The following is a 13,904-nucleotide window of genomic DNA, read 5'->3' as shown; positions in this document are numbered from 1 at the left end:
AATACAGTTGCATACAGGTACCTGGATGCAATCTGATGTTACCTTAACATCCTGTCAGGGCGGGCTTATGATTCAGCCCTTCTGTCATTGGTTGGTTTTGGGTTTTTTCCTGTCTGGGCATTTGCATGCTTTCTCACGGCCTGCAGCACAGCTGTGCTGGCTGCAGGATCCGTTATCTTGGCAGTTGGTTTTTTGGCTCGCGCGCAAAGCGCGGTGTGTGTTAGATTTCGGCATTAAAGCCTTCATCCGGGTTTGCTTTGTTCCGCCGTCGATGGTCGGTGCGCGCCTAGCCAGCGCCACTTGACATGGTAGCAGATCACGGTGACGATCGTGTGTTACACAGCGGGCTTGCCCCGCTCACGGGCCACCTCTGAGCTGTGGACCAGATCGCGTCCTGTGCCAACCCCGGGTACGGAGCTCACCCGCTCCTCCGGATTTCCCGTCAGTCGCCGGAGCTGTGCCGTCACTCCCGCAGAACGCGGAGGAAACTGCCTCTCCCAGAAGGGGATGGAGATGTCGCCAAGCCAGAAGTGCAGCGATGGACGGACAAACCCACAGCCACACCGTACCGATGACGGATGCCGACGGTGGACGCAACCCGGACCAGCAGGAGACCTGCGGACCCTTCACCACCACCAACAGCCATGCCAACCCCGATCCCCACGGCCGGATCGACCACCATCACCACGCCGAGAAATTTCCCCCCAACAAAACCCTGCCCGTCCTACCTGGGACAACCTTTCCCGCGGCGGAGCAGCTGATTTTCCCTACCCGGAGCAGCGTATTTTTGTGTTTGCAGGGTCATGGCCGTACCTGTGCCCCAAACCCCTGCGCGATTTTCCCCAGACCGTGACCTTTTTCCAGACGGATAAAATGCGGAATCTACCGATTTCCGCATCCGACCCTGGATTCTGGCGCGACAGTGCGTTGACCCAAGCACTGGACCGCCCGTGGCCGAACCCGAGCCAAACCGACCCAGAACCATTCCTAAACCGAACCAGATCCGAGCCGACCAAACCGGGACCGAGCCGGACCAAACCTGACCGAACTGGATCCCATACCGGACCACGTGAGCCGACCGAACTGGAACCGAGCCACCCGGTAGTACAGTCTATTAGACATAGTACAGGGACCGTACCGGTCCCTGTATCCACTGTTCTTTTACGGCGCATCACGCCATTTACCTGCACTTCGCAGGAGCTCAGTGTTAGACCGTACAGGGATGTCAGGGCGGGCTTATGATTCAGCCCTTCTGTCATTGGTTGGTTTTGGGTTTTTTCCTGTCTGGGCATTTGCATGCTTTCTCACGGCCTGCAGCACAGCTGTGCTGGCTGCAGGATCCGTTATCTTGGCAGTTGGTTTTTTGGCTCGCGCGCAAAGCGCGGTGTGTGTTAGATTTCGGCATTAAAGCCTTCATCCGGGTTTGCTTTGTTCCGCCGTCGATGGTCGGTGCGCGCCTAGCCAGCGCCACTTGACAATCCTGAGCTAATATGGAGCAACATTAACGTTGTTTGTGTAAATGGTAATTACTATATGCAGAAGTATATCTCACAGAATATTTTTATTTTACCAGTCTTCCAGTACTAACCATGCTTTATGATGAACTCAAAACGAAGTCTGTATTTTTTATTGTAATTTATGTACTCGTATGTAATACAAATTTGTAAAGTACTACAGATTCTTGCTACTGCCTTAATGTTGCATTTAAAAGAAACCCGTACTCCGACGCCCCCCACCCCAAATTATAACAGTGCACCGGGTGGCAGTTTCCCTTTATAAAATACACCCCGGTATAACATACGAAACTGATGGAACCGTGTCTGTATTTTTTAGAGAGGTTTTACTGTACCAGATGTTGTACCAGTCAGTAGAGAAAGTGACTGACTGGTTCGAAGTCGAGTTATGTGTATTAAAGTGTTAATACCGGCTTATTCTGACTTCACAGCACACAAGACTCGCGAACCGTATTGTGTTGCCACAGACTCGTTTTACTGTGACGCATCTTTCTAGCAGTCGATCTATATTTTATTGCACTTAGTCGACAATTAGATGATCTCCAAATGATAAAGCTCCCATGTAAATTTTTTCATTTCTTAATCAGTTATCAGATCGCTTGGTGCTGTACGGACACCGTCGCCCATTTCCGACGAAAGATCATTTCAGCCCGCAGATGCCACTCGGGTGCCACTGGCAAATCTTTTGGTAGAAGATAATATGGTACGCATCAGCGTATAGCGTTTTTCGGTGCGTTTGTGAAAGTTTTTGCTTTTCTAAAAAATAATGAAACAACCAGAAACCGCTTAGTTACACAGAAGAGGGGAGTATTGACAACTTTTAAGCACAAGTTCCGATCTATCTGTAGGTGAGCACATGCAACTTTATGTGAGCATAAGTTTTCAGGCCCTGTTTTTTAGAAATTTTTCACATACCGTAGTTATCGATTCTGTGGCTCACCCCCGCAATAAGAGCACCCCCGTAATTAGCGTCCCCCCAATCCTCTTTGAAACCCCCCCCCCCCGAAAGTTACAGGTTAGGTTCACAAATTCGATAATTACGGTAAACGCTAACACTAACATAAGGCTTTCCCACATAAAGATAAACCTAGACATGAAGTTTTGCAACCCACGCATAAAATCGAAATGTATGAAGTGTGCAGTACAATACATACAATACACATTACAAAAAAGCCCGAAATCAAAACATGCTGCAGCAACCTCACGAGCTAAATATTTCCTTTGAGTTATTCGCCCAAATACCAGGCGCATATCGTTTTATAGAGAAAAATCAGCTCTGTTCAGCAGTATTTTTTATAGCGGGGTGGTTTTCATAGTTATCGTTTAAAATACATGTAAAGTTAGTATTGCACAACGTCTGAAATTTAATTATTCTTGTGAACAACCGGGCTGGTAAAAGGTTTGATGCGGCAGTCTTTCTCGGTAAATAAAGACTGTATACGATAACTCTCCTTCGAATTCAGTTATCATGTTTTTGCATTGAAGCAAAGCTGTTTCTCGTTATGCTTTCATTATCTCATAAAATTACCGTATTGCTGTTGTGCATGAGCCCCCTGAATTGTGCATGCGGTCTAAATATCAGCATTGCCGCTGTGACGATGACAAACAGCGAAGTTTATGGGTACGAGGTTATGTTGCCGGCATATGATGCCACACTGTCTTCCATCACCAAGAAATATCCGTTGGTTTATTCCCATCTGACGGTCATGCCGACGTTGAACTTGGCCCTAAGCATGCCGAAGCAGGGGTATTCCTATCCTTGTGATTATGCGTACGAGGTTATTATGCCGTACGTTGGAGCCTATTATCAACGGAATTCCCGAGTTTTTCAAATACCGAAACATTTCCACTCTTCCTTGCTTTGGGTAAATAAAGAAATTATAATTGACATAAAAATGGATAACGATCAAAATATTAAAAATAATTAAGTGTTAAGCCAAGCTTCTCGGCGACAAAAACATTACATTGTCAGAATGAATTCGGATTATTCGGGTAATCAAAACGATAATTCCTCTTGTAATTTCTTTGCAGACTGGTGCGATCAGGCAACTTTAGAACTGGCCAAGTTTACAAGCGGTAAGCGCGTAAAGTAATGTTAATGTCTGTTTTTATTAAGACAACAAAATACCAATATGCATGCGCAATTTAGAAGAATATTTTTCCATCTCTCATCACATATTATCGCAAGTCAATCTGGTTTTCATAAAAACCGTGCTCATGCTTGAATCAGTGGAGACGAAATTATGACATTTTCGAAAGAAAATGGTGACATTTTCGGCCAAAAAAACCTAAAAAACCTTCTGATTGTGCATCCCAAAAGTCGGCTATAACCGGTTGCATTAACGTTAGCAGGTCACTTGCGATCCAGTGGTAGAACTCTAATGTCCTGTTTAATTATAGCGCATGTTATATATTATGTATTGCCATAATTAAGATAGCATTAAGGCTTTATGTTCACATACCGTACTGCAGCAGCGGATGTGTTTCTTCTGAGCTTGGACCCCGCGAACGGAGCCTTGGCCCGGTTTCAAGATTACCCCACCTTAGCCGAACTAGGACCGGTGCCCGGAGCGACCCTGGAAGCCGGTGTTGCCGCTCTCCTATTACACTTCGGTTGGACCCGTAATATTGGTTTGTGGTGTCCGACGCATGGTATTTTTAACCCGGCCGTCTTCTGTGATGCCTTTATCCGAAGCGAACTGTACAGTAAAGTCCCTGCTAACCAGTTTCATGTTTTCCGTCCGGATATAACCGAGTTTTCCTCGGCGCACTACCGCGAAGTCTTGACCTTTATGCGCCCGCGATCTCGAGGTACTTCTGCCATCCCGTGAATTCTTCCTTCTTATGTATATTATCATACAGTATATTATTGCTTTTGCAGTGATAATAGTTATCATGTTTCCGCAGCTTTTGCGCCAGTTCATGGTAATGTTTTTACCTATTACTCCCGTGCAACGTTTGCAGAATACGAGTATTATCCGCCTGTTACTCGTATACTTCTAGTTCGTGTGTGTTGCAGATCACCGCCAATGAAATGAACATGACCAATGGAAAATACGTGAGCAGTTTTCGCTGTTTATTAAGCTGAAATTCGCATCACATCGTGTTTCTTCGGATAGGTATTCTTAACGCTGGCATCCGATCTTAAGCCGGGGATCGCCTATCGAATTACGTGGAAAGAAAATAAAGAAGACGATCAGGTAATTTTCAAAGTTAGAAAAAAGATTTTCTTTGAAATCCTTGGGGATCAAGATCATATTTCCTGTTTGCCATGATTTAACATGCTATCCATAGTGGTGCCCAGTGCCTACTGACTACTAATTTCATTGCACCTATGTATTAATTTACATAAGTTTCGCAGCTTTGCAGTGGTGTATTGCAGAAAGCATTTCAAGCCTTTCAGTCGCTCATCGCTGTATCCGAAGTTCCGATCAAATGGGACGACTTACAGGATTTTCTTGACGATACCGCAAAAATATCGATGGACGTTTATAACATCACCGTTAAACCCGACAGAATCGTAAGTACGCTCGCAAAGAGCACAACTAGATAAGAGGTTTGTATGTACTTGCAATCAAGGATGTGTTGGATGTTTGTCGGCTAAATTTCCGTGTTGAATTGTTTTCAGCGTAACGAAGTCTCTGCTCTCATGTATGAGCTCCTAATGAATTTCGCTGAGGTGAGCAAATATTTTTACTTCCTATTATGAGTATTAACGCATCGCGGTAAAGAGCTTTCGACCAGGCGGTGAACAGCTCGTGGGGCAATGCGGAGCACTTCCGGCCTCGAGTGTTTGCTCAACGCCTCAAAGAGCAAATGTACACTCGTCCATCGAGTGGGACAACATTGGCGCGAGATGGTAGCGCAGCGTTCCGAGTTCCAATTTTGCGGCTGAATACAGCCAATGGACGAATGGAGGTAACCCACAGATAGCAGACAGTATGGATACGATATTAGATGCCGTATGCAAATTATGTCCATCTGAATTTGTGCAACACTTAAAAGGCGAGATCTTTTACAGACAGCCGCAATTTTTGATACCGAGAACCAAACCATTGTTATTGTCGCTGTTGACCTTTGGTTGTGGCACAATCAGACGAAATTTCCGTCTAATGATCCGATATGTGGTTTTGACGGTGAACATTGTCCGGAAAATTCAGGTTTCGATCTTTTGTTCAGCACATATTATTTCCTGTGTCCCAGTCATCAGGGTAACAAGGGGTTTTGATTTGCAGTAAACTGGGGACCGATTTTGGCCGGTGTTGCACTGATCGTTATAATTATAGTTGCGCTGTGCGCTGGGTGGTTGTATCGGTAAATAGGACTTAGTGAATTGCATACACAGTCATTTTTTGTGTACATACGTACTGTACTTGTATGTACAGTATAAATTGCATACACAGTCATTTTTTGTGTACATACGTACTGTACTTGTATGTCCAGTATAAAGAGTAATCTTAGATTGTGTTTGCATATACCTTAGATTGAAACTGATTAAAATCAATCCGTAGGTCTGTAAACCAAATTTATAATTCCATAATGTTTTGATAAAACATACTTAATTACTCATGCCTTGCAATTTTTAGTGATAATTAATGATTTATATGGTATCGTAGACGAAAAGCAAATCGGATGACTGTTTTGCATATGTTTCTCAACGCCGCATCGCTAACCTACGAATCAACAAACAATTCGGTTGAGGGAAAGCAAACTGTATCATACAACGACGGAAGCCTTCGCCTGGAACACCAGCCAGTTTATTGTATCCAGCTTCCAAGTGATATTTCCAGAAGAGCGTGGTTTCGCAATCGCTTGCTTACCAGTCAACTGCTCAATGTTGGTTGTCGTTGTATGGCAGTTATTTGAACTGGAAATTTATTACTGGGGTGCTACGCCAAGTTCGGGCAGTTGCGTAAAATAAATTAAAATATTCCCGTACGTCATTTTATTTTTGCTTCTTCACTTTTTTAGTATAACGTTTTCTTTCGAATCCAACAGTGTCAAATTTTTTATCGTTTTGCTTGATAGTAAGGGGCGGGGCGGAATATAAGGGGTGGGAGTGGAGGTAATTTTTTTGGTGCTTATAACTGGACCGATTCAAACTGTCCCAACCAACATTCTTGCGCGAACAATTTCGGAAACTGTTGAGTGACCCAGAAGGTGTCGTTCAAGGGTCGGCATAGATGAATTGCGCCATCAGTACTCGAGGTGACCTCGGAAAAAGGTGCGTTTCCCATAGACTTGTATGTTAAATAGTACCTGCAGGGGAATGCGGTTGCCTAGAGCACCGATCCCATAAAGGAAGATTTTAGTGCTTCAACTGAAGGTGCGGAAGGACCCTTAAGAAACACAGCACACACCTTACAATTGTCAACGTCCACCCATTTTTAAATTTTTGTTGAAGGAACATGATTATTTCGTATTAAGCAGTGCGATTTTCACACAAAAACTGAAATTAAAAATTCGGCTCGCATTCCTCGTACATCAGCTTTTTGCATAGAAGCAAAATTATCTAAGGTGGTCCAGGATAAGAACTATCTTGCAAGAATAAATTAAAAATATTAGACTTAATTGGTAGAAGCAGAGGAGTTTTTGCAACTGCCCGAACTTGGCGTAGCACCCCTGTATATTACATATCCTTTCTATCGATTTTTGCATATCCGCTAAGCATTAAAGCGCTATGTTGATGGTGTATAAATTGTTAAAATCCATTTCAGATGCACCGATTAACTAATGAAAACGTCGGCAATTTTTATGGAGTGATATTGAATGATGCCGGAATTCCACATCATCTGATGTGCGAGTATTCACACCGTGGGAGTTTATGGGAAATAATGGCGCATCGAAACATCCTGAGCGATCTGTCCATCCGACTCTCGTTTTTACGTGATTTGATAAAGGTAAAAGCCACATCATCCAAAGTTGTACCATCACAACAGGATCATGCCGGCTATAATGACGTCAGCGCGTAATATTTTGTTTGACTTATTGCAGGGCCTCAGTTATATACACTCCTCACCACTGCATTATCACGGTGATCTGTCGATGCAAGCCTGTTTTATTAACAGCCGTTTTACACTGAAAATTGCTCAAGCAGGATACCAACGAATTTTTACTTTGTCGATGAAGGACAACAAAACAGCAAGGGGATCAAGGAGCGATGATGTTTTCCGGTTCGGGACCATATGCAGCGATGTGATTAGGCAAACAAGTACCGCATGAGTTTTTCGGGAGATGATAACGCTTCGGTGCTTAATAAGAATAGTTCACTAATTACATAGATTTTTCTTTATGTTACAGTCGATGTCAAAGTAAAAGACCACTACCGGGACTACCCTAATTTAACACCGCTAAATAATGTCATCGCCAATTGCGTTTCCACCGAGCCATCCCAACGCCCAACGTGCCAGACTGTCCTTATTGTCTTTCGGAAACTGCTAAAACTACCAAAAAACGTCGTGTCACACATGCTGTCACTGTTGGACCGACAAGCGCACGATCTGGAGGAAAAGGTCAAAATCAAGACAGCCGATTTGTTGGATGAGATGCGCAAATCCGATTCGCTTCTTGCAGAAATACTCCCGCAGTAAGAATTATTTTACGCAACGCCATACGATTTCTTCATTGTAAAACCGTTGCAGATCGATTATTCAGCGTTTACGAAACAAAGAACCAATCACCGCGGAATCCTTCAGCAGTGTGTCCATTCTGTTCAGTGATATTCCGGCTTTTGCCATACTTCTGCAACGCTGCACTCCCATTGAGTTGATCAGTATCCTGAATGATACCCATTCAGAATTCGACGGCGTCGTCCACGATTTCAACGCATATAAAGTGGAAACCATTGGCGACTGTTATATGGTACGTTGTCAAAACTTCATGAATTCTCAGTAAACCATAACATTTTTTGTGATTGGTGCTTAATTTTTGCACAGATCTCCAGTGGTGTGCCATTGCCAAATGAAGACCACGCTGGAGAGCTTTGCCAGCTGAGTTTGGCATTGCTGGAAGCCCCGCTGACGTTTCAAGCAGCCCATGATGTTGTTTTAACCGCACGAACTGGGATCAATTCAGGTGCGTCTTAATATGACCAAGCAGTGCCTACGTACTGAGTAGTGTGTAGCAAGGGTTATTGGCAAATAATGCTGGCGAACGGAAACAGTATACAGTGCTGGAAGATACGTCTCCTGAAGGGAAGCCGTACGACGTACGAAGGGAAAGGGCTCCCGAATGGAAGCGGTAGTGTTTGAGCCATGTTTGACAATAAGTACTGTACTATTAATAGATGGCGTGAAGATTTTTTTACTGTATATGCGTAAACGAAAAAACCGCTTAAATTAATGTCACTTGAACGGTAGCGCGGATGGCCAGTACTGCACTGAAATATTCCAAATAATTATGTATAAAGATACAAAAAAAAACAATAATCAAATACGCAGTCATTTAATAATTTTGTTTATGAAATAATAATTAAGAATCATCAATCGCGCCAATGCGGAAAAGAAAATATCGTTCAGGCACATAAGAATACAGACATTGTCTCACACCCAAATGTGTAATTTTCAGAAGCTTCTGCCCTGCCAAGATCTTCTCCTCCAAGACCTTGAACGGTAGCGCGGATGGCCAGCCGAGTATCTCGGCATATTCTGTAAACGAACATCTCGATTAACACGGCAGCCAATAAAATGGAACTGTATAAATCCTATCGTTACACTTAAATTTTTGAAAAGGTCATCAGTTTTTGAAAAAAAAAATTTATTATTATTATTATTATTATTATTATTATTATTATTATTATTATTATTATTATTATTATTATTATTATTATTATTATTATTATTATTATTATTATTATTATTATTATTATTATTATTATTATTATTATTATTATTATTATTATTATTTTATTATGTTTAGAGTCATTGTATGGCAATTTACTTGTATAGCGTTTATTATTATTATTTTATTATGTTTAGAGTCATTGTATGGCAATTTACTTGTATAGCGTTCGGTCTCCCACTTGGTCTTGAAGCACTTCAGACCCGCTAAACTAACAAAACGAGCACACATTTGCTTTGTTTCTTCTATATCTCCAAAATTCTCCACTTCCACCATTTCCTGCTGAAATCTGAGGAAACCTTGAAGCGCCAACGTGACGCTGGCATCTGTGTGGACGCCTTCAGTACAATAGTGGAAAACAACGCGCGCCACAATGTTCATACAGATTATTCCGCAGGCTTGTTCCGTCGTAACGGCCTGCATTAACCAACGCAAGGGTTTATAAAAGAATTAATAATTACAAAATATAATTATATATGAATCATAAAAAATCCGGACGGTAAATTTAAACAATTTCTTAAAAAAATATTTATTGAAGTAAAAAAGAACAAAGGTTTACCTTCTGTTGTAAGTTGTCCTTGTTAAGCTGGACAGGTTTCTGCCAGGAATCCAGGCGACCATAATGCGAATGGTTAACTCCCTGGTCAAGAAGTTTCATACGACGAAGAAATGTCTTCCATGGACCCTCAAAACAGTTCCCCTGACTGTCGAAATGATATGCAACTAGAATACAAAATAATAAAAAAATTTCTGTACAACTAAATAGCACACAGACAGTTAGGTAGCTGCAATATTTGTCGTAGTAATAAAGGTTACCTTTCCCGTGCATGACCGCCAATGTGAGGTGCACCATTCTTCCAGCTGATCGGTAAAAAGGCACCAAAACCAATTTCGCTCGCAGAATGCGTCTGCACGCTTCAGGGTCGGTCAATGAAGGGATACCGATAAATTCCCCTAGTCGACCTTTCATTTTCGCCCATGATTTCAAGTCTTTGAATGAGTTCGAAACCAAAGTAAACAACTTCGTCTGAATAACCAGTGCCAAAAATAATGCTTCGAATTATCGTATCGTTATGCCCCACAAAAAAATCTGGCAGCACTGGCTTGTAACAATTTGTGAGCACAGCGCAGTAGTCGCGATTGGCCTCCAGGTCATGCTCTTCTGAAAGATTCTCAAGACAAGAGTTTGCTGCAAACTTTACGTTCTCACACACCTGGTCCGCATAAAAAAGATGGTGAAAGCATTCTGCTCGTGACAAGAACGGCTGTACACAGTTATTATTTGATAAAAATAAGTTAGTGAAACAGGTATACATTTTAAATGCAAATGCAAAAACGTCTAATCAGTTTAAAGGTCTCGCAATTTCTAAAATATTTTGGAAGGATTTGTATTAAACTAAACAAAGTTTGTTAGCGTTCTGGATCAGTGAATGTTTACTGTTACAAATCATGAACTTCCCGTTACTTGGCAACATGGAACAACCACGTATTTTAGGAGACCTTTATTAAACTGAAGTACGAACGCTGTATAGATAACAGTAATGTTATTAAAAGTCACCGAAAGCAACAAATGATGTATTTTGTGCAGCAGATACATGGTTTATTTTAACTGGAGGACCTTTTTCTTTAAGCGACTGAAAATGTAGCGTTGAGTTATCTACCGAACTCTTACAAAAGAACGGTTTAATGTAGAAAATTATTTATAAAATGCAAATACGACCCACGGTTTTTGAAAGGTGTACTTCGATGAAACGCCGCCATCCGGTGATGATAATAGGAATATTCATTGATTAAATCTGCAGAATAAAAAAATTCCAAAATTCTTTTCACAAAAAGCATGCAAAAGAAAAACATTACCAGCGTGACCTTTATAAAAAATCAAAACCTTGGTTTGTTTGGCTACGTAGTACGTACCACGTAACCCACTGAAGCCAGCTGATGCGAGCTCGATGGGAACGTTAAGAACAAGGTCCCTTTGTTGCAGAATCACGAGCAACTGGCTTTCCATATCCCCATGGCGAGCGCCCACTGCTACGGTACTGTAACAGTTCTGCGGTAATGTAGGGTGGTAATGCAGGGCTCCACTGTTGTTTTCATCAGAGTCTGGGGTGTCTGGAGAGGGAGGATGACAATGTGAGACGTAGGAGGTTAGGGAAACTGGATTAGGGGAAGAAACAGGGGAATATTCTTTCATCGCAGTGGCAAATAACGCAGCCAGCCCAGGGAGCGGTTGCGACATAGGAGTAGTAGCTACAATAGGGGTAGATACCCGTGGTATAGATGAAGCAAAGTCCGGTAAACGCAAGCGTAATGCAGGTACGGCAGACTGAGCATGATAATGAGTGCCAGGAAAGAGTGGAGGGAATAGATTCATAGTGGGGCGATGCGGTGCTACCGAGGGAGAGCGCACGTAATAAGGGGATTGAAGACTGACGGTAGTGGTCGCCGTCCTACGATTGCTCGTGCTACCACGACTGCAGAACTGGCTTGGTCGGCGGTCCATAGCCAGAACACCTGCACTGTGCAAAACCAAAATCGGAAAGAAAATAAGGAGAAACATCTTAAACAGTAATTGCTTAAATGCTAACAAACAAAATGTTGTACTAAGAAAAACGTGTAATCGCTTTAAGTATCGGTAGGCCCTTATCACTGACCTCGGTCATCGTCACCGAGCTCGGTGATAGTACAACTGTTGCTATGACAGTAGCTCGGAAATTCTCGTGACCTTTTGCGCTGTGTGTAATCCAAAACGATTACACCAAGTAAAAACCAAGCAGTGGATTCTCCTATAAAAAGGCACCCGGGATAACTTCTGACTTTCATAAGTTTTTAACCCTGTATGACTATGGATTACACGTACGACGAAATGCTGACGCCTTTCTATGACGTGATTAGTCCGCAGCTGCAGTCCGCCAGTGGTAATGGTCCGCTTCCTCCTGCTGCAGCGACGGATGAATTTGCATGGATTGATGAATGGCTTCGTGAGATAAACAGTCAACAGACGGTTTCCAATAATGCTGCAAATGGACAGTCTACGTCTCAGCCTGGAACATCGTCCTACACGATCGACTACGGCTGGTTGGATGAGGTGATGGCCGAGCTCAATGTCCCTCAAGCTCCTGCAGTAGGCTCTGCTCGCGCTTTGGGAAATACATCTGAGCAAACCGTCCCAACAGCTCAAGTCTCACAAGGTAGCTTCAATCACACGGACAAACAAAAGTACAAATTATTGGAATTTACATGGTTTTAGATTCCTATCAACTAGCTGCAAATTACGCTTCTTTGGAAGGTAAGCAAAAAAAAAATTTAAATAAACATTTAAATAATATTTACGCTTTTAGCATATTTCATTTGTGACATTCTGCTTACAGATCGGTACCCAATTTACTTGGAGTATCCCGTAATCATGCACGCTGATTCCCAAGAAGATCTGATGCAATACGGTCAAGGTTAGAAGCTATAAACCTGAAATCTGTTTAATGTTCACCAAACGATATTACAGGGACTGCGTTCGGTTTTCCTGAAATGCAAGCATGCAACACCGTTGACACGGGTATGATACTGCCTAATAAAAAAATAAAAGAGCAGTTTTTAATTTTGAATTATTTTAATAAGGGCTACAAGGTGTGCCACCTGCTCCGCAGGGTATGAATTGGACGAATGCACAGGTTCCATGTACCGACAGTACGTATTTCAGTTAATTCGTCTTTAAATAGTGCCTAGTGATAAAATGTTTCCAGACCAAACCGCTGTATGCTATAACTTCAACGAACCGGCCACCGTAACCCTTGTGGATGAAGGGCGGGCTGCGGCCCCACTAGCTTCCGGAAACAGCGACTGGGTGTCAGAGGCGGTTGCCCTATCGCTGTTGCATCCGTTGCCGGCGGTGTGGGTGCGAACAAATCGAAAAACCACGACCCACAAGAATTTGCCTGCCGCTCTTCGGTCTATTCCATGGGATATTAGGGCCGAGAATCTACTGATGTACTTTAGCAGCGACAAAGGGTGGAATGGGTGGTTTACGCATGTTGTGCTCGTGTTCTTGACAAAACCGGGCAGCTTGGAAGTGACGCGCGATGAGTTTCAGACGATTTTGAAGTACATCTTGGACGGAGGGTGGGATCAGGACAGCGGTAACGCTGCTAATGAATGCAAAAGGCTTGCAGTACCGACAGTGCCATACCGTCGAATTAGTCGCACTTTGTTGATTTGGTACCGAAAATTTGCCAATGGTTCGGTGCGCAGCATTAAAGGTCACACAGTGTATGTTACATTAACTCGAATTACTACAACAAATACTTATGTTAATTGCATGAATATTAACGAAGCTGCTGTTAAATCGCTAGCTGAACAACGAGACCTGTTGCAGATTCTTGTGCCCGATGGTGTTGAATATCCACCATTGATAGCAACGTAACCTTATTTTTTTAACATCTGTGTCTGCTTAACTATATCAAAGTCTCAATAAAAAAAACGATTTTTGGCCAACTTATATTGCTCCTTCAAGCACACAGGTTCAGGTAAAACATTAAATTAATACATTAAAACAGC

At 42.7% G+C, this 13,904-nt stretch overlaps 2 protein-coding genes across 2 annotated transcripts; both read left to right on the top strand.

The window, feature by feature from the left end:
- Positions 1–7,912: 7,912 nt before the first annotated feature.
- On the top strand, positions 7,913–9,184 carry LOC129592875 (atrial natriuretic peptide receptor 1-like). The gene is made up of 4 exons (XM_055489016.1): positions 7,913–8,100; positions 8,156–8,375; positions 8,450–8,588; positions 9,081–9,184. Exons 1-4 carry the CDS (start codon positions 7,982–7,984, stop codon positions 9,119–9,121), a joined length of 519 nt encoding a protein of 172 aa, XP_055344991.1. The 5' UTR covers positions 7,913–7,981; the 3' UTR covers positions 9,122–9,184.
- Positions 9,185–9,613: 429 nt separating this feature from the next.
- LOC129592825 (uncharacterized) lies at positions 9,614–13,770 on the top strand. Its single transcript, XM_055488952.1, has 6 exons — positions 9,614–12,544; positions 12,604–12,642; positions 12,725–12,802; positions 12,856–12,906; positions 12,969–13,037; positions 13,094–13,770. Exons 1-6 carry the CDS (start codon positions 12,193–12,195, stop codon positions 13,768–13,770), a joined length of 1,266 nt encoding a protein of 421 aa, XP_055344927.1. The 5' UTR covers positions 9,614–12,192.
- The last annotated feature ends 134 nt before the right edge of the window (positions 13,771–13,904 follow it).

This window comes from Paramacrobiotus metropolitanus, unplaced genomic scaffold, assembly GCF_019649055.1.
Source record: "Paramacrobiotus metropolitanus isolate TYO unplaced genomic scaffold, Prichtersi_v1.0 Parri_scaffold0000056, whole genome shotgun sequence".
NCBI classification, from domain to species: Eukaryota; Metazoa; Tardigrada; class Eutardigrada; order Parachela; family Macrobiotidae; genus Paramacrobiotus; species Paramacrobiotus metropolitanus.
This window is presented reverse-complemented; position numbering and strand designations above follow the sequence as displayed.

What these genes read in the sequence shown, in the direction of transcription:
- LOC129592875 (XM_055489016.1), top strand. Translation starts at nt 7,982, where the DNA reads ATGCTGTCACTGTTGGACCGACAAGCGCACGATCTGGAGGAAAAGGTC. An exon ending in CTTGCAGAAATACTCCCGCA is followed by an intron (nt 8,101 to 8,155) that starts GTAAGAATTATT and finishes AAACCGTTGCAG; the next exon opens with ATCGATTATTCAGCGTTTAC. An exon ending in ACGAACTGGGATCAATTCAG is followed by an intron (nt 8,589 to 9,080) that starts GTGCGTCTTAAT and finishes TGTAATTTTCAG; the next exon opens with AAGCTTCTGCCCTGCCAAGA.
- LOC129592825 (XM_055488952.1), top strand. Translation starts at nt 12,193, where the DNA reads ATGACTATGGATTACACGTACGACGAAATGCTGACGCCTTTCTATGAC. An exon ending in TCTGATGCAATACGGTCAAG is followed by an intron (nt 12,803 to 12,855) that starts GTTAGAAGCTAT and finishes ACGATATTACAG; the next exon opens with GGACTGCGTTCGGTTTTCCT. An exon ending in ACAGGTTCCATGTACCGACA is followed by an intron (nt 13,038 to 13,093) that starts GTACGTATTTCA and finishes AAATGTTTCCAG; the next exon opens with ACCAAACCGCTGTATGCTAT.